The 19,308-nt window shown below is 39.0% G+C and overlaps 1 protein-coding gene across 1 annotated transcript in view; it reads left to right on the top strand.

Moving 5' to 3' along the window:
- Window positions 1-18,493, top strand: part of CMTM8 (CKLF like MARVEL transmembrane domain containing 8) — a 35,967-nt gene extending 17,474 nt beyond the window's left edge. The window contains exons 2-4 of the mRNA XM_074891736.1: window positions 10,751-10,924; window positions 15,247-15,363; window positions 17,945-18,493. Of these exons, the coding sequence (XP_074747837.1) occupies window positions 10,751-10,924; window positions 15,247-15,363; window positions 17,945-18,028 (375 nt within the window). The 3' untranslated portion in view covers window positions 18,029-18,493. The remainder of the gene's footprint in view (window positions 1-10,750; window positions 10,925-15,246; window positions 15,364-17,944) is intronic.
- The last annotated feature ends 815 nt before the right edge of the window (window positions 18,494-19,308 follow it).

Here is a 19,308-nt window from a genome sequence, read left to right as displayed (position 1 = left end):
ATTGTATGAATTTGATGACAGGACTCATCACAAATCAACTCAATGAATTACCCCTGCGTCTCATGTGGGTCATATAGGATGTATTTTCACTTCTCTACTGCTTGTATGGAGACAGGACTGTTTAGAGGACCCACTTGTGAATGTTACTTCTTGAAGAAATCAGCCACAACTTATACTTAGAGCTCCAAAATGCATTAATATATCAATGTTAAATACAAAAGCATTTAACCTTGTAGTTTCACTTATCTTGATGATTTATAACCAGGCTTTTGAAAAGAAAAAATGATCTGAGTATGGAATTTATTTGTTAGTTTTAAATCTGAAGGTTTTTCCCAAAAAACCCCACCTCTAGAGGCTGAACAAAAGCAAACAATAGGAAACAAAGAAATATGTATCCTGTGCCATGTGTGTGTCTCTGTGTGACTATTTTGCTTTGTAATTGTCTGCTTTAAAATTCACATGCATTCAGCGAAAATTTCCTCAGAAAGTAACTGAAAAGGCAGATTATTTTGTGTTTGGATCTAATATACTATTACTTTACATTTTCCTTTCTCTGCTGCTGAAGAGCAAAGCATAGCAGGAATTCCAGTGAGTAATTTCCAGTGCCATGATACTGCCGTGTTTGCTGTAGCAGTACCACTTCTCCAACTCTGTCAGGAAACTGTGGAGACAGTGAATCTGAAATCGACAGCATTGCTGCACAATAGCAAGGTATTTCTTTTGGGGAAATGGTAGGTGGTGGGAGTAATCCCTCCCACAGCTGGGCCTTGCTGAAGTGGAAGGAAAAGGGAGCAGCGGCAGCATTCCTTTTATTCGCATCCCTCATGATTGCTAGATAAGAAGCCAGGCTGTCTCCTCCTTGCGTTGAGGTCACGTTTAGAGATTAAGCACTGTGGAGGTCATTGCCTTCAACTGTTTTACCGGATGCCCTTCCGGAGAGGTGAGTAAGTGCTTTTTAGGACAGGCTGTTTGTCTTCAGTGGCGTTTTGCACCACCCCTCTTTTATTTTTACATTAAACTGTGGCCCCGATGGAACCGCTGATAGCAGTAACCAGTGCATTCCTGGTCAGCTGCAGCAGCTCTGAGCCTGGTTGCAGGTCTTTCTCCCGACTGACCTGGGACGGGCATAGAACGTTATGGGCAAAGATGAGGCTGTGTCTTCTGCTGTGGCTATGCAGGTAAAATGATGGGTTAGCACTGTGCTAGCGAGGGTGCAGAAGTTAATATATGCACAGTGCACAGTAACCTATATAAATGTCTCTGTGTGTGCAGATCCTCAGGCAAAGCACAAACATTAAATTAGAATTTGCAGACATCAGTAAACAGTAGTGTATTCCTGAATGCAGCCCTCAAACCTTAAAGCATTTAATGTGGAAAGTGCCCTGGGACAAGGACCAATCTTTATGCTTTGTACACGGTTTAATGACCTGTTAATGATCAACCACTGCTCTGCCAAGAAGATAGATTTTACGATAATTCAAGCCAGTTTCTTCACCATTGCTTGAGATTATTCCTCATAACTCTACTTCAGAAACAAACGGTATATTGATGTGGCATGTAGTCATCCTATCCTATTCTGTTAACACTTGCAGCTTCCAGTACTTGGTTGCTAGGGTCTCCTGCAGGAAAGTAAGGCAAATTAAAACATAACAGTGGTTGTAATGGATCTGGTCAGTGGTCTGTTTAGTCCAGCATTCAGTCTCTGATGATGACTGATACTGAAAACTTGAGGGGTGTAAGAAGGAGCACATAGGGCAAGATTCTTCCCTGCTATAGTTTTCTAGCTTCTAGCAAACTGCACATTTAAGAATTTCCAGAGCTCAAGGTTGCATCTTGACTATCATGTATAGATATTATATACAGACAGGGCTGACCTGTCCTCCAGGAGTGTGTATGATGTTTCCTGTGGCAATGAATTCTGTAATTTGGTTTTTTCTTCTTCTTGATTTTCTTTTTTTAAATACCACTTCCTTCTGTTTGTTTTTTGAGTTTCTGCCTGATAATTTAGCTTCATGCTTCTTGTGTTGCGAGTCCTGTCCTCAGCCAGTCGTTGTTCCCTTCTTTATGCCGCCTGCCATTCTGCAGACTTCTGTCATATCCTACAGTCTTCAGTAGAAAATTGGTCTCATCTTTTTTCCAACTTAACTTTTTTTTTTGCAGGAGCCATTCTCTGTGCCTTGCATAATCCAACTGAATCATTTTAGAAATGGGAGAGAGAAATGAACAGAACATACTCAATGTGTGGGTAGACAATTGATTTATAAAGCACTGTGGTATCTTCTCTTTGGTGGAGTTTTTGTTATTTTATTCCTTTTCTAACAGTTTCTAATCTTCTGTTGTGAGGTTTTTGGTCACACTGAACAAAATTTACAACCCAAGCACAGTCTTATTTCTTGTTTACCTTCTGAATATCCACTACCCTACCTCTAGTTATTTTTTTCAGACAAAACTTCCTGAGAAACGGTAAGAAATAAACTCTTTTGTAGTGATTTTATGATTTTGATGGAAGATGGGACAGTGTGTTTTCCAGAAAACATCTCTTGCTTTTTAAATTTAAGCTACATCCTTTTGGTCTGTGTTACTGGTGTTAGCTCTGGTCTCACACATTCCATGCATATTTCTCAGGTGAAGCAACATTTGAGCATTGTAATACCTTGCTGGGATGGACACAGAATGGTTTCCTTACTCTCTCCCACTACAGAGTTATTTTTCTCAGCTGCCAGTTACAGTGAGCTGGAGCACTGTATCACAGAAGACTCCTCGTGCATGAGTTGCAGTGTGGTCAGTGGAGTCAACACTGGAGGCTAGAGAAGAAGTACCTTTGTGATTTACTCGTTTTAGCAGGCGGTAGACTCATTAAGGTAACATGAAATTGGGGTATGCTACTGCATTTTGCTCAGGTGCTATTGTCTTTACACCTAGGCAGCACTGCAGTATTGCAGTACCCATTCTGATCAGAAAAATAAGTTTCCCGTTCGCATGCCAGCTACTACCTGCCTCCTCCCTGCTCTTTCCAGTGAGACTTACTTATAGTTTCTTGGGCACTCCTGCAAGCTGGCTCTGTCTCTCAGTGTGAATCCTTTTATAAGTGCAAGCTGATACCCTTCTTTACGCATGCCACGGCCAGTTCAGTACCTCCTCACTGCATGGCTGATATGGATAATGAGTGTCACAGTCTGAACATCAGGACTAGCCCTTCTTTACTGGCTTGGGTGTGGGAAGGTCTGGTCCCTTTTTTGGGGTTTTTTTTAGGTGAAGGTGCTCTTCAACTCTTTCCTGGGGGATTGGCATAGGTGTGGAGCTCTGTGAAGCTGTTAGAAAGGCACTGGAGGTTTGTCAGCTGTTGAAGGGCTTGGTCTGAATTTTCACTGGAAAATAACATGCTCCCTAGTGACTGAAATGTCTGCCAGTGGGCCTTGGCCCATTTCAGTCTTGGGTCAGGAAGTTTTTCTGTGTGGTTTGTAATAGGATTCGGACTAAACTCTTGAATAAGAGAGTTCAGTCTTTAGTGATGACTTACTTCTAGAGCATATTTTGGCACATGCTGCTTCCAGTAGTTTTCTTGCTTAGGAAATCTATCCTGAAAAGCAACTCTGTGGAGGAGTTCTCTCAAGTGATGGTTAGTACTGCCAGTATTTTGAGCCCTTGGGTTTGGTCTGTAGTGAGGAGGGCTTCCTGGTGCTGCCACGGAACAAGAGCCTGACAGAAAGTTTGAAGACTTGTGGGAAGATTCAACAGTGAAACTGGTTGCTTGAAAATAATTTTAAAAGTACTCAGACAATTTTTAGAAATTCTCTGAACGTAGAAGAGACTGAATTTTGCAGTTTTATTACGAATATAAATGTTTTCAAAGGTGGGAGAGACTTAAGATCTGTAGCTGCTACTCAGTTTGACACTGAGTTGTACTGTATAAATGAAAAAATACTTCATTGGTATGTCCATTATGACCACTGGAATGTTTCTGCGAGCACTGTGAATTTTAAAAATTCTACTAGGAAGGCAAATCCCTGAAAAGTCTCAGCAAAAACATTAGCCTTTTATTTGGTGTACAACCTACAAAAACAGGCAGAATTCAAAGGAATTTTCTTCCTGTGTGTATGTAGAGCCTGAGTTCTCTTCTGCGGGACTATCTCACCAGAAGATAGTCTGGGTGAATCAGAAAGCTTTCTTCCACCAAGGAGCCCTTAGCAAAATAAGTGCTTCCAACCGCAGATGACAGCGAATGCTTATGGAGGAAAAGTGATGTTCAGTGTTGTCTGTAATGAGGAGGGGGATGGTAGTGATTGGCTGATGTCAACTTCTTGTAACGTTTTATTATTCTCTTGAGAAAGAGTAGTAGCAGGCTAGGGCAATGTATTGTTTAGATTATTACAGAGTACATTAATGTGGTCCTTGAAATTTCAGACACTTAAGTAAGGATCTTATATCTCTAAAAAATGTAGCTGAAAGATGTTTTTGAATTTCCTCATCTTTGTATCTTTACTCAGAAGTCTTACTTAAGTTTGAATCCTTCTAGTTTTAAAAGCTAAGTTTTAAAACATGTTTATCATGTTTTCTCTGACTGCAGCACAAACAAGTTTTCTATGTTTTGTATTTCAGTCTGGATTGATATTTGACTGATTTATCCAGTACATGTAGGCTTTCACATTATTTTTTTTCTTAGACATTTTTCCTCCATGGACATTAAAATACAATTTTCTAAATAGTGGGGAAGAGTGTGTGGGTTTGGGTTTTTTATTTTGTTTTTGGTTGCTTTTGGTGGGATTTGTTCTGTTTAATTTTTTGTTTTGTTTTTTAAGTAAAACAAATGATCCTTATTTCCAGTAGTTTGTGAATAAGCCTCTACATTTGATGTTGCTCTCGTAGCCAGTATGGAAGTTGAACCTATCCAAGTTGATTCGTGCAGACACTCTTAACTTAGCATAACCCTTGTGAAAGATTTCTCTCTATATATGTCGCTTCTTTCGAGCGTTCCCCTTCAATCTGGAGGGGTTTGGCACTGTATGCGAATCGCCCCTTTGATGTTTCTGCTGGGCACCCGAAGCCTGCGCAAGTGCCCCCTTCTACAGCGTTTTTCTAAAAAAAACGATGATTGTGCTCACTCTAGTGGTAGAAGGCGGAATTGTTGTATGTCACTTCATGGATCGTGTATGAGAGCACAAAACCTCAGATTTAAAGATATTCTTTAAGTGCAGTGCAAACATTTACTCCATTTAGCCATAGCTGGAAGAAAAAAAAATCATCCTGTATCTGTCAAATCTAAGACAATTAAATCTGCCTGTTCTTACGACTGACTTGTCTTGGGCATGTCTTCAGGAACAATAGAAGAGGAATGTCCTTTTTTCCCTCTTTTTTTTTTTTTTTTTTTTCCCCCTTTAAATAAATTCCCCTGCCCCGATATTTTGATTCACAGTATAAGATCCTACATTTTGGTGTGTGAGCCATGTTGTGACAGGTTTGGAAGAAGGTTTCTTAATCTCACCAAATTCTTAAAAACACTCAAGGGGTGATTGACTAATCAGCATCAAATAAGGGGAGCCCCTATAGTGCTGAACCGCTGGTCTGGCTGCCCTTGGGGATCCTTGCTTACCCCCTTAGTACCTGATGGAAAGCATCTCCAACCTTGTCTGAACAAGGGCCATGAAAGGTGAGATGAGATACTAGGGAGCAGGCATGAGAAATGCTTGTGCTCTCCCTGCCCACAGAAGACTCCCTGGGGTGTTTTTTTTTCCTGCAGAGTAGCCAGGGGAAGAAGAGGGTGGAGGTTGAGACATTGACAGGCTGCTTGTGCTGCTGCTGAGGTAGCTCCTACCTTATGATTTAGTACGGAAATAATGGTGTGCAGTAATTTAGAATGGTCTCTCTCTCTCTCTCTAGTTGTAAATCTTCTTTCTTGGGAAGGAGAGGCGAGATGTCTTGCTTTCTACTTGCTGGATTCTGTCCATGTTTAGGTGGTTTGAATACAGGAGACAACTGTTGCTGCAAATGCACAGCTCTTCTAGTTTCTTTCTACCATCATTTCCATCTGTGCCAGCAGCAACTCTGTGTAAATCCTACAATACTTACTCATACAGAGAACTGAAATCCAAGGAAACATCTCTAGGATAAAAAAATAGGAAAAGCTTCAGGCAAACATGCCAAATAGTGGGGATTTTAAAAATTTCATTAAACTCCATGAGCCTTGGGTTTCTCTCCTTGTCAGTTCTGCCACAATGACTCTTCTTTTTCCTTTGAAAGGGATGCATAAACATTTTTAAGTGTGTTGCTGAGTTGCCCAGTCAGATGAATGCTGCAGAATTTGTAGCTTTAGCATCACTGGAGAGGAGTCACTACACCATAGGCTTTTTAAATACAGTTTGAAAGTACGAATTCAGTTCTTCAGTTTTTAAGCCGCTTCAAAAAGCAAAACTGGATATATAGATTCAAGCTCACACCTGCTTTCATACCTGCTGACTTGTACCAGCAACATGAGACAAGATGTATCTCATCTACTAGGCAACAAAGCTTTTTTTTTTTTTAAAAAAAAAAAAAAAAGAGTCAGATACCTTTGAAGTTCTGGGTACTGCAGAAGAATTATGGCACTTATTTAAGGGTTTGAATATGCAATTAAGTATCTAATCTTGAACCTGCACACTCAATAATATTGGACTTTGCTACAAAGTTATTTCCTTTTTATGGTATCTGCCAACTGCTGAAGTATGCGTTAGTGCATTTGGCATATTAATGCATTCTAGTGATGGAGGTACCTGATCAAGCAGCAGCCCAATGGTGAGAAAATAAATGTCCGAGGTGAAATCAGAGACTGCAATAAACAAGGAAAAACTGCTTGCCTTTATCATGTACTGACGAGTGAAATCCCTCTCTCCCATCTGACTTGAAAAACTGGACACAGTTGGTGGAGGAGCCGTTTATAGTCTTAGGACCCAGCATTCTCTGTCATTGACTACACATGCGTTATTTTCTTTGGTCTTCTTGATGCTTTTTCCTCCCTTTCTCAGAGTCATTTTTGACAGCATTGTAGTGTGTTCCTGTAATTCTAAATAAGCATATTCTGACCTGCTCATAAATTAAAATCAAACACTTAGCTATTGCTAATACAGTCTAGCATACGTGGTTATAATGAGATCCAGGCTTTTCCCAGTTACTGAGTGGAGCTTCCTCCCTTGTCTTTCAGCTGCTCTGAAGCAGTGAAGGTAGCTGTGTACTGTCTGTGCACGCTGAATTACTGTGGGCACTCCCCAGGTATTGTGGTTGCTGGTCTTTGCTTTATGGTATCGCATGCTATCACTCACTTGCCAGATTCTGTACACTAGATGCTCATTGAGATGTCATTTGAATATAGTCCATTTATTCCCAGTGGGCAGGTTTGTTATCATATCAGCAGGAAAAGCGTCATTCTCGGCTCCAGCAGATGCACAAGTGTCACCCAGTTTGTACTGATCTGTTGAACAGCAAACATGTAATATTCTGACTGTCCCTTACATTACAAGACAGGCTTTTAACGCCGCAGAAGCTATCTCAGTATTTAACATGCTGGGAAGACAAGCTATTCGTGAAAGACTTGTCTAGATGTCTATGTTCCTTTGACTCCTTAGGGATTTTGTAGATGCTGACGGCCAGTGTGAACTTCAAATCAATTTATTGCATATGTTTACATATGCAATAAAACCATTTGCCATATCATTTAACTACACAGAGAGTGAATTGTTGACCATGAGCTGATCTGACCTTTTCAGGTCTAATCAAGAAATCCAAAATACTATTTCAGCCTGTCAGCCCCAGTAATATGCAGTAAGAGTATCTGGATCTAACTGAAAATGTCAGATGTGCTCTAATATGCAACCCATCAAAATTACGATGCATATGAACCAAGAACTGGTTAAGAATATAAATCTGTAACATCCATGGTGCATCTCAATTGCTTAGATAAATTCTTCTGCCATTGGTACAGGCTAGCTGAAAACATGCATTAAAAGCAATTCTTTGGAATATATGTGAGATGTACAGCCACTTAAATATTAAAATGATCTTGAAAGAGGGGTGATAACACCAGGTTAGAATATTACTGGAAAAAACAGTGACCAGTGAGAATGCCAGCGCTCTAATTAATGTCTTGCTAGCTTTGTTGTGTGGTAATGTAAGATCAGTGGTCTCATGTAACCTCAAAATTTTCCTTTTTAATTTTAATAATTTGCTGCTTATGAAGTTTTTACTCTTTCCAGAAATAATCCATTATATAAGCTGAGGTGTCCTTATCAATCTTATTTGTGTTGAATTTAGTGTTAAGCATTTTTCTAGTCTTGTGCTTTTTATAAAAAGTTCTACTTCTGTTTTTAAAAGCTTTCTAAAAACCAGCACTGTTGTCAGTAGGTTATGGTGTTTCATGATGTTCAATTTCTTTGTTTTCTTTGTCTCATCTTCGAAGTTTCTCTTCTTGGTATTTTACTAGATATTCAGATCTAGGATACATCTGTCTTTAATAATTATTTATCAAGCATGAGACTAATTATTCGTTGGTATATTTTCTGGATGATTAAGTTAAATTTGGATTAAAGTGGGTGGGGACAATGAAAAGCAACTTTGCATCCTAAGAAAATGGTATTTTGCTAGCTAAATAGTCTATCAAGATTGTTTAATCTTAGAGCAGTTGTTACACTAAAATTGAGTTTGTTTTTAATCTAATCTCGAGTAGTTCGTGCAATTTGAGGCATTATTAACTGAATTGCTACCATTAGTAAAATGTTGTTGTTGGAACTAGAATTAAAATGAACTATGGGAAGCACTGCTGAACCGATAACTTTGCATTATAGTGCATATTTTAAACTGCCCAGTTAATGCTATTCGAACTGTTCTTGTGAGGCAATGCTGCCCTCCCCTGGTATGCTGCGGAAAGTAGGAATTTTTATCCCAGTCCGAGTAAGTTCTAGGGCTTGCTATTAAAGAGAAATTGCTGAATTGGTGAAAACGGTGAAAAAATGCTTTTAAAAAGACTATTATGTGCCTTCTTTATTACAAGACACACACACATAAAGTGTAACAACATTTGTGCGGTGCTTTTTATATATGCGTGGTGCCGATGTGGATGAATGTACGAACAACATACAGGAATATATGGTGAATGCACAAGACGACAAATCGAGGGCTCAGTTAAGTTTGGGTGGCAATTTGGAGGATGAATTAAAGACAAAATAAACAGATACCAGGTAGCTGCTGAAAGTTACCAGGACCAATTACAATTAACTTTTGTTTAATAGTATAGTTTTGTCTTGTATATAATGTTTAGAGATTTATCATTGATGTTTACATGTTCAATTCTGCAACAGAAGAGTAAATGGGACCACAGCCAACAATTGCATGGGAATAGGATTAGCTCTTGTGCAAATGAGGCTGTAGCAAAACCATCATTTTCTGTCAGGGGCTATTGATTACGAAGACACCACTGTAGGCTCAGGGAGTCCCTCCACTGCACGTTCCTGAAAGCTGAGGAAGGTAATCCAAGGAAATATTATTGCATGGTCTATTCTTAATGTATTTCTTCAGACATCTGTTGCTAACTACTGCTGAAGACATAATATTGGGGTAGAAAGTTCTTTAGATTGTCCAGCTATGGCTGGTGTCTGTTAAATAAGTGTGTTGCTGTTTGCTTTAATTTTTGTCTTCCTTCCATTTCTCACTGCTAGGCAGTTTTACCATTATCCAAATAGCAGAGAGAGATGAGCCTTGTTTCAAATACAGTAATTTTAGTTTCTACATCTGACTCCAGTAAAGTGTCTGTGGTGGGGTTTGGTTTTGTTTGTTTGTAAGGTATAAAATATCCCTTTCTTTTTATAATTAAGACTTTTCTAATTGCTGGACAACTTGCAAAACACTCCGTTTTTCTTCCCGTGGCATATGACTTGACTTTTGTTTTGTTTGCTCCTCATCCCTCTTACTGCACTGGAGATCACCTAACACTAGAGAAAACTGGAGACAGTATGTTAAAATATCTGGTTCATGTATTTTTTCATATCTTAAATGTGAACAGATTGCCAGACTCTGGATCAGAGGGGTGTTTTTTTCCCCCAGACTGGTTTGCTTGAGGACTTTTGCTTGAGCGTGAGTTCTTGTCTGCTACTTAGGGTCAGGTCACTTGGGAGATGTTTTAAGAACTACGGAATATAATGACATTCCCAACTTCACCTGCTCTGGTTGATATTTTACTACTACTGTTTATAATAAGGTCCTAGGAGTTGTTTTGTGCCTATGGTGCCTGCCAGTCCACAGGACAGGTGTGGACCATTTTGAACTAGATCTCAACTACTCAGTTACCTGTGACTGTGGTAGATGGGACCTGAAGATCCCAGTGGTCCTTCACAAGCTTCTCTTTCTAGAGTGACTTTGCTGACTGCAAAATAGTAGTATTTACCTTCATGCACATAAGCTAGTAGGCTATAATAAGCAATCGTTTTGAGGGCTAGCTGTAAAACCACTGCAAGTATGGCTCCACAATAGTTAAAGGTGACCTAAATCAACACTGAGATGCCTTGTTCTGCCTTTCCCTTTGTGACACCCTGCCACAACAGAACCAGTTTTATATGTTTTGGGTGGGTTTTTTTTTGGTTTGGTTTGGGTTTTTTTGTTAGATTAGTATTCTGTCAGTGTAGCATCCCAACTCAGGTCATCAGATGGTGATGTGAATGGCAGTGGTGACGTTCCTTGACCTAGAACAAATGTATGTGTGTAACAGTTTTCTTCTCCATAACTTTTGCAGGTATTGGGGCTGCTGGTGTGGACCCTGATTGCTGGAACAGAATACTTTCTATATCCAGCCTTTGGCTGGGTGATGTTTGTAGCTGTGTTTTACTGGGTTCTCACCGTCTTCTTTCTGATCATCTACATGACAATGACCTACACCAGGATCCCCCAGGTGCCATGGACCACGGTGGTAAATACACCCATTCTTTATTGTTTCAGGTTTGCTGAGTTATGAAGAGAATAAAATATTGATACATTCTATGGGTGTAGTTAACCAACTGTACTTGTGCTTGATGCAGACTTTTGCCTAATTACTCTGTGGCTGTGTACCTGCAGTGTTTAACCTTCACACTACCCAGACATTTTTAAAACACTTTTCCTATAATGTTTTGTCATTTTGTTCAGCAGTTGATGTAGTGACTTGGTTTTTAATAATGTGTATGTGACTGATACTTATGCACAGTGACCTCTTTTTTTCCCCTGTAGTGATTACATCCCATGAAGAATAAGTCTGTTGCTGTCTCTGAGCTAACAGACCTGGCCGTATGGCTTAAACAGCAGAAATCCCTACTTGAATCAACACCATGAGTTGGAAGTGGGACCCTGGGTCTTAAAACATGAGTCTTCCTCTGCTAAAGTAAAAGCAAAGGTGGTTCAGAGGCAGCAACAGTCTGACAATCCACATATGGCCTACTGTGAAAATGGTGCTGAAAATTAGTGTTATTTATATGTAAAATACATGCCATGTAATCCTTTGCTTTTAGCTCAAGACTTAATGCAAATCAGATAAACAGCTAATGTAATTACAGAAAAATTCACAGGCACTTAAAATTCAGATCCAGTTTTTGTGGTTTGAACAAGCCTAGCTAGCTGTACCTCTCAACAATATATTTTAACAAGATTTTCATAACAGGCTGGTGTTCAGGATAATAGATCCTAAAATTCATTGTCATCTCAGCCAACTGGCTATTTGTGACCCATCCAAGAATTATGATAAATTTTAGCTTTGCATTTGTCTGATACATTGAGATACTGATTTGGGGGTTTTTAGTAGCTAAAGATTATTGACTAGAGTTCTGTTATTTTTATGATAAAATACATTTGACTTCTGTGTTGCAAACAGCTTGTTATCAGCTATATTGTGTACGTGACTAAAATTGAATACTCTTTTATTTTTGTCTTCCCCTTTGCTGCTGTAATAAATAGCCAGCTATAGCAATTACTAATAAGAACAACCAGGATTATGCTCAGATAGCTTCCCTGTTTTCAGGTTTCATGACCAGCAATTACCATTAAGGCTATAACACTGCTATAGAAATGTTGGATTATTTCAATTACAGCAGTAATGTGTCTGGGTACATTTAAAGGTGTGGATTTTTTTATTTTCCCATTGCAGTAGATGTAAGTAAAGTACATTCAAAGGGAAAGCATCTTTGTATTCATTTGGATACAGCTTTAGTCATTACCCCTCTTTCATCAGTTTAACACTCTTATCAGACAACAGCTGCATATAAATGAGTTGCCCCTGATCTATGTGGTAGACAAGCTGGAGTACTTGATTTGTTTCTACTTCATATTGAGTATGTTTCTTGCTCTGAGTTCCAAACATACTGTAGATAAGATCCCATAAATGTAGGTCCAAAAGGTAGTCTTCTTTTGTAGTAAAGGGTAATATGAAGAGAAAATAAATGCAAAATAAATAAAAGATGCTGCATTCCAGCTTGTTTTGCCCTGAGGTATTAAAAGAGCTGTTGGGAGCAGCTTTTGAATTGGACCTCTGCTGCTCCTGGCTGACCAAGAGGAATGTTGGGTCTCTTTTCAGAGAGATGTTGTTAATGTCTTCATTCAAAAGAGCACGACACAAACCTTTTTGAGTGAGTGAGTTTGTCCACCTTCCCCCTATTCTCTGAAGTATTCTGAATTTCAGTCTCAGCTAGTTATTGCTCTGCTTCCTTAGGCAACACTTAGCTCAAACTGTGCCTATTGTATGCAGTATCCAAAATTACATCTGGACTTCTCTGTCATAAATTCACTTTTTGCAGGTTAAGCACATTATCAAATTGCTTAAGATGCAGTTACTTTTACTGCAAATTAACCCAAAGGATGTGCTTCAAAACTGTCTCTCCTTAATAGTGAAAGTTCTTTGCTAAAACAATCAATGGAAGCTTTTAAAATCTGGTAAATTTGAATTTAAGAAGCAGATGGTAATTTAGCATGAACCATTTGGTTTGAGTAATATATTGGCAGTAAAGGCCCAATCAGCTTGTATTGCATTCCATCTTCCCCAACAGTGTTATTTCCCAGAGCAGCACTTCTCAAAAATTATGTGCTTTTTTCTTTTCTACATGACAAGATATTGCAGGGATTTGTAGCTTTCCAGGGTAATTGAGTCTTTTTGGAACGGGAAATCTAAAAATAACAACAACAAACACTGTAGGCAATCAAATTTGGAGTTTGAAAATCATGCTTTACAGAAGTTCACCTGAACCTGCCAATTGTTGGCATATTATCCCAAAATTGACAGTTTGGTATTTTATTACTGTAATGCCCAGATAAAACAAGAGAGGTGAGATTTGTGGATAGAGATAATACCTTTTATTGGATCAGCTGATATAGGTGAAATAAACCCCACTCATTTATAAGTGCATGAATCAACCCTCAAGTGCCAGGCCTTGGACTCCATCTGAGTGCTGAGGCACTGCCCATGGTTCCCTGCGGAAAGGTGGCTAAGTGGCTTTTTTCCAAATGCCCTGAAGTTGGAAGGACTTAGGAACCACAGGAGGACGTGCATGCCCTTCAGCCTACTCTGAAAACTGTAAGGAGGCTTTTTGCATGGGAAGTGTCATATAGGCAGTGGTGACCCTGAAGAGTGACATGTTGACAGATGACAGCACAGCATGCTGCTCTCTGGAGGGGCCTGCAGTTGCGAAAGCGTGTGTTTGGGAAATGGCTTCTCTTCAGAACATTTTGAACCCTGTGTGTCACAGGAGTGTGCGGCAGACTCCACCGTGTCTGAAGTAAACTCTGCCAGAACCAAATGTCCTGGAGATGGATGTGAGGAGCTTCCATACCAACCACTTCAAGCTGTTGATCCACGCTTCAGTGCACTGAGGGAATTGCTGATGTGGATACAGCTGTTGTCGCTGCCTTCTGAACTTCTCTTATTGGGCTGCAGCTCTTTTTTTAGATTCTGCGAGAGTTGGTGACTAGTGAATTCAATAATGAATAATTGACATATATTCCTAGCATCCACTGAGTCACACCATGGAAATTAATGTCGGAGCTGCACCAGTATGGCAACATTTAGAGACAACTGGGGCAATAGAGTTAGGGTTATGGTATTTGTGTGACACTCTGGAGTGCAAACGTGGGGCCAGAAGCTGAAGGGAGCAGATCACGTGCAGCATCAGGACCTGGCCTAAGCTGAGTTATCAATTCTTGCAATTGTAACTAGGTGCAAAGCCTGTCACAGGTATTCCACTTAAACATGGCACCAGTGAACTGAAAGTATAGTTTATGGCCAGATTCATATGCCTTAGACAAGTAGCAGGGTAGAGGTTTGGGGGATTTATTCTTTTTAAATAAGAATGAACTTCCTATAGCCATGACCAAGTAGTGAGTAAGTTAAAGGACAAAGTATTAAAATTACATACTTCAGAAAAAACCAACCCTCATACCTTTTTATCTGTCTTTCATCTTCTTAGGCTTCCATTCTCTCTTCCTTTTCTGTTCTCTCTCACATGCAAAACCCAAACAAATGCTTTTGTTTGTTCTCTATAGCATTATAAGAGATCAAGGTTATCTGCTTTGCTTCTTCCTTAGTAATGAACATAGGTACCCTGAGACATTTAACTCTGCTCCTTGGAAGAGAAAAAGCAGCATCTGCCATGGATGGGTTTTGATGACCTATGTAGTCCATTCAGACTGTTTTCCTCCTTGGTTTTATCTGGTTCTTTCTCCTTTCAAAAACAGGCAGAAGGGAAGGGTACTGAAAGGTGAAAGAATACGACTGAAAAGATTACACTCTCTTTATCTCCTTCAGAAGTGGAGAAAACAAAAGTTTTGGAAGCTTTATAAACATTGTTCACATGCCATGAGTTACTGATTCCTACAGTGTATCTTTGTGTAGATTAGAAATGTAATCAAATTGCAGTTTTGTTTTGTTTTTTTCATGTTGCGTCATATTCTTACTGCCTAACACTTAGACTGTGATATCCAAGCTGTGTCCTTATTTTCACGTATGGAAAATCACAGCACACCAGCTTTAAGACTTTTCTGGATTTAGTATGATGGAGAGAACAGTTTGTCCAAAATGTCCTTTAATGTTTATGGATCTTCAAAATAAGCAGTTAAATTTTAATCTTGCAGATAGAAACTTGGAAGAAGGTAAAAATAGTTAAGAATCACATTGTGTACATTATATTTCAGAGGAGAGTTTTGTAATGTTGGAATAGAAAATGGTAACAAATGCATGTACATGTTAAGTAATTAAGTTGTTTGTTTTTTCAACAGGGTTTGTGTTTTAATGGCAGTGCCTTCATTTTGTACCTCATTGCTGCCATTGTAGATGCATCTTCAGTTACCAAAGAACTGGACAGTCACAATTACAACAGCTGGGCAGCTTCTTCAGTGAGTTATTTTTTTTGTTTAAATCAGTTCTATGTCCAATAAAGTTATATCAAGTGAAGGCTTGCTGGAAGTGCGGGTTGAAATTCTGGATTTTGAAAATCTGCAGGCATCTGCATACAAAACCTACAGGTAGCTGTAATATGGTTCATAGTTTCTCAAGGTGACTAGAAATTCCACGAGGAGATGACAGTCACACCGGAGAAGGCTGTAATGTTTTTAAGATCATACTGCTTTTCCCCTCCCCTGCCCCGTTTATTACTACCTCTCTGGCAGAAGTTACACCCTGCACATCAGAGTAGACAACACAGATTGTGTGAGCACCAAGTCACCTCCATGCACCTCCATGAGCTGGGTGTACAATGCCTGAAAAATCATGTAACTTTCTAGTGTTTTAAAGTGAATGCAAATCACTTAGTCTGACATTACTGTCTTACTACTTAGATTTGAAAATCCAAAGCAGGCAGCCAAAGTGGGTTAAAACCAACTTTTTTTAAACAGCCTTGTCACTTTCTGAGTGGGTGAACACCTTGTCTAGCTAAGTTAAGGGAGTTGTAAATGAACTTTTCACATGTTGTGGCAAGAGCAGTCAAATTCAATTGTATACAACAATTCTGAATTACAGTTACTTTGCTAACTGTTCATGCTTGTGCAGTTGTCCTCTCTGGACTATTCACAAATCCCGTCTTCTGTCTGAAGCTTATTGTATATGGCCATGAACACAGAGACTTGAACACCTGCTCAGTTTTTGTCTTGGGAATTGGATAACAACGTCCCTGTCATTTCAGTGGTGTTCAGGGACTTCTCCCCTTGGCAGTTCGTAACTATTGATCTGTTACTTAGCCGCTGCTGTTGACAGGCGCTTGCTTGCTGCTAGATAAGCGTCCATGCTGATTCAGGTTTTTATGCAAAATGCATGAATGCTCAGTGTCTCGTGGGATGTTTGGAATCTCTTCTAATACCTCCTAATGGTGTTTATCTAATGCACTGTCTAAATAAACTATTAAATGTAGATTGTTGCTTTCTGAACCCATTGAGGGTTTCATGGATAGATGTTTGTGAGAATTTAGCAAATCATTTATCCCCAACAGTTGTTCTCTGTTAGAAAGATTTTAGATGGAGCTTTTATATCATAAGAAACAAAATTGTTGGGAAAGAATGCTACAATTTTCTATTGTAATAATATTTTACATCATCATCTATGATTTTTGGTGCCACACGTTAAATTTACATTAGACAAGACTCACCAAGAGCCCTCTGTTGGAGGGCTTAGATTTACTGTCTGTATGCATGCTTAGTAGCGACCTGCTCTCACAGCTGAAGTGCCCACCCAAGCCAATGATGGTATATAAGCAAGAAACATTAGTAGAATATTTTAGGTTGGAAGGGACCTCTGGAGGTCATCTGGTCCAATTCTCTCCCCCTTTAAAGCAAGGCTAACTCATATCAGGCTGCCAGGGCCCTGTCCACTTGAGTTTTGAGTATTTCCAAGGACAGCTATTCCACAACACCTCTGGACTTCTGCTGCCATGTTTGATTACTCTCAGTGTGATTTTTTTTTTTTTTCCCCCTAATATTTAATTTTCATTTCACTTCTTGTAACTTGCGTTTGTTCCCTTTTGTCCTATCATTGCCCACCTCTAAGAAAAGTAGTGTTAATCCGTTTGCAGTGTCAGCTTTATTTCGTTCGGTTACCAGCACAAAACATTCTGGTCTTATCGTACGACCATTTTGAACATTGTCTATTTTGAACAACATGCAGTGATTAACAGGAACTTAACCACTGGCACTGAATTGGACTTTATCAGTACAACTGAAATAGTTCACAGCTGTTATTTGGTTTCTCTGTGCGTATGCTGCAAGGACTGCAGAAGCAGCACCGCTGATACTGTGTAGTTTTAATCTTTAAACATAAAATAAATCTAGCCTGCTACAGAAGGCTTATTCTGTAATCAATTTCGGACAAAGTAGCAGTATCTCAGCGTGGTTGCCCTCACTGTTATTTGCGCTGAGGAAGTACCTTTATTCTTCAGGACCTCTGGAATTGGGAACCTAATCGGTACTGCTGTTCGAGAACATGGCTGGGCCTGCATTTGAATCCAAGTTTTCTCTGTAAACAAACCTATTTTGATGCACAGTGTGGCACACTGAGGTACAGGTGGGCTGTAGGCAATTCTTGGAACATAGCAGCAGTGCAGGAGCGTTACCTTGAGTTCACACTGTCCCATGGACTATCCCTCAGCAGCTACCAGCAACTGATGTTAAAAGCAGCAAGTACAGGATTGTGAGAGTCCAATCTGTAAGATTCATACTGAGGCAGTTATAATGTGAAGATATGAGTTGGAATATGCCATGTTTTGTCTGTTTCTAGACCCATATTTCCAAGCATAGTATAAGCTTATTTACACAGCATTGACTGTGATGGTGACACAAGTACAAGGAGGTGAAACAGTGCCATTTTAGTCAGCCTGCTATTTCTCCTTTTTCCAAATCCTGTAACTATTTTTTTTTTAATAGAAATGACAGGGTTCTCAAATATTTTTTTTTTCTAATACTTTTTTTTTTTTTTCCCCTCTCTCTACAGTTCTTTGCCTTCGTGGTTACCTCCTGCTATGCTGGAAATACGTATTTTAGCTTTATATCTTGGCGATCACGAACTTTGCAGTAAATATTTTGTTAAAGTGATTTATGTAGTATAAAACGTCTTGAGGATTATACTCTTTTGACAAAAGCTTGGAAGAGGGATAAGGTCTTTCTGAATGCTTCTGTTAGGATTGACACAATATATTTTAAACTGAGATTAAATGATTATTTATAACACAATTCCATCTTTAGAGACATCTAACACTGACTTTGTACTGTATAATAAAATTTCATACTGCTTCTTTTAGAATTAACATGGTATTTTTCTAGACGTTGTATAGATGTTATTACTAAACTTTTAATAAAGCTTACTCAGACAATGTGCCAATTTTGTAAATGTAACTTTTAAAACGTTACAGGTATACTTTTGATACTGAATGCTACAAATCAAAACTAAGATTGATACTGTCTTACTATTATGTGTAAAAAGTGACATTGTGCAGAAAAAAACCCACCCAAAACTTTAAAAATAAATAAATAATTGACCAAACTGTGCATGTTTTGTAAACTGGGAATAGAAGGTTGCTTTTCAAATTTCTTTTTCAGAGTAAAATATGTACTACTAAGAATTCTGATGATCCTGTCAGCTTGCATATTCTAACAGCTTCTCACAATCATGAGATTGCTTTTGGAACCTGTTAGTGTAGGTCTGAAGCTCTCTGAACGAAAGTTGTGCCCAAAACACATTATCTTAACAGGTTTCTCAAATCCAGCAGGCTCCAAGGCGTAAGTCTAGACAACAGTCCCTTAGTGCTCAGTGTTGAACCTACTGAGAATATCACAAAACACCTACTAAAGGTAATACATTTTGTTTCTCAGGGGACTGTGTTTTTTCCTCCTCCGATTAGGCCATTAATCTGTCCTAATTAAAATCTGGGCTTCTAAATCCTATGAAGTGATAGAAAGATTAAATCCATAGAAGAATTGTCAAGACACCAGTGCTAGAAACAAAGAATTTCCTCCCTCTTTTCTTGTCTGCTGGCATCATCTGTGAGTTCTTAGTTTAACAAATGAAGTTTTTCATTTGATGCTTATATTTAAATATCTTTGACTCAAGCAGAAGTATGACAGAAGATTGACTTTCAAAACAGATACCTTTGAAAATTACTTTCAAATACAAATTCCTAAGGAACTTTTTCCAGGAATTATGTGGAGAGTGTAAGGTCATGATTGTTTCGTGATATTATATAAAGTTTTCCTCACGTAAAACTCCTGGTAAATCTTTTGTTCCTGGATTAAGATGTGAACTCTCTTCCAGTCTTCGAAAACTTACTTGGATGATTATATATGGTAGTTGAGAAATCT

Source organism: Strix uralensis, chromosome 1 (assembly GCF_047716275.1).
Source record: "Strix uralensis isolate ZFMK-TIS-50842 chromosome 1, bStrUra1, whole genome shotgun sequence".
NCBI classification, from domain to species: domain Eukaryota; kingdom Metazoa; phylum Chordata; class Aves; order Strigiformes; family Strigidae; genus Strix; species Strix uralensis.
This window is presented reverse-complemented; position numbering and strand designations above follow the sequence as displayed.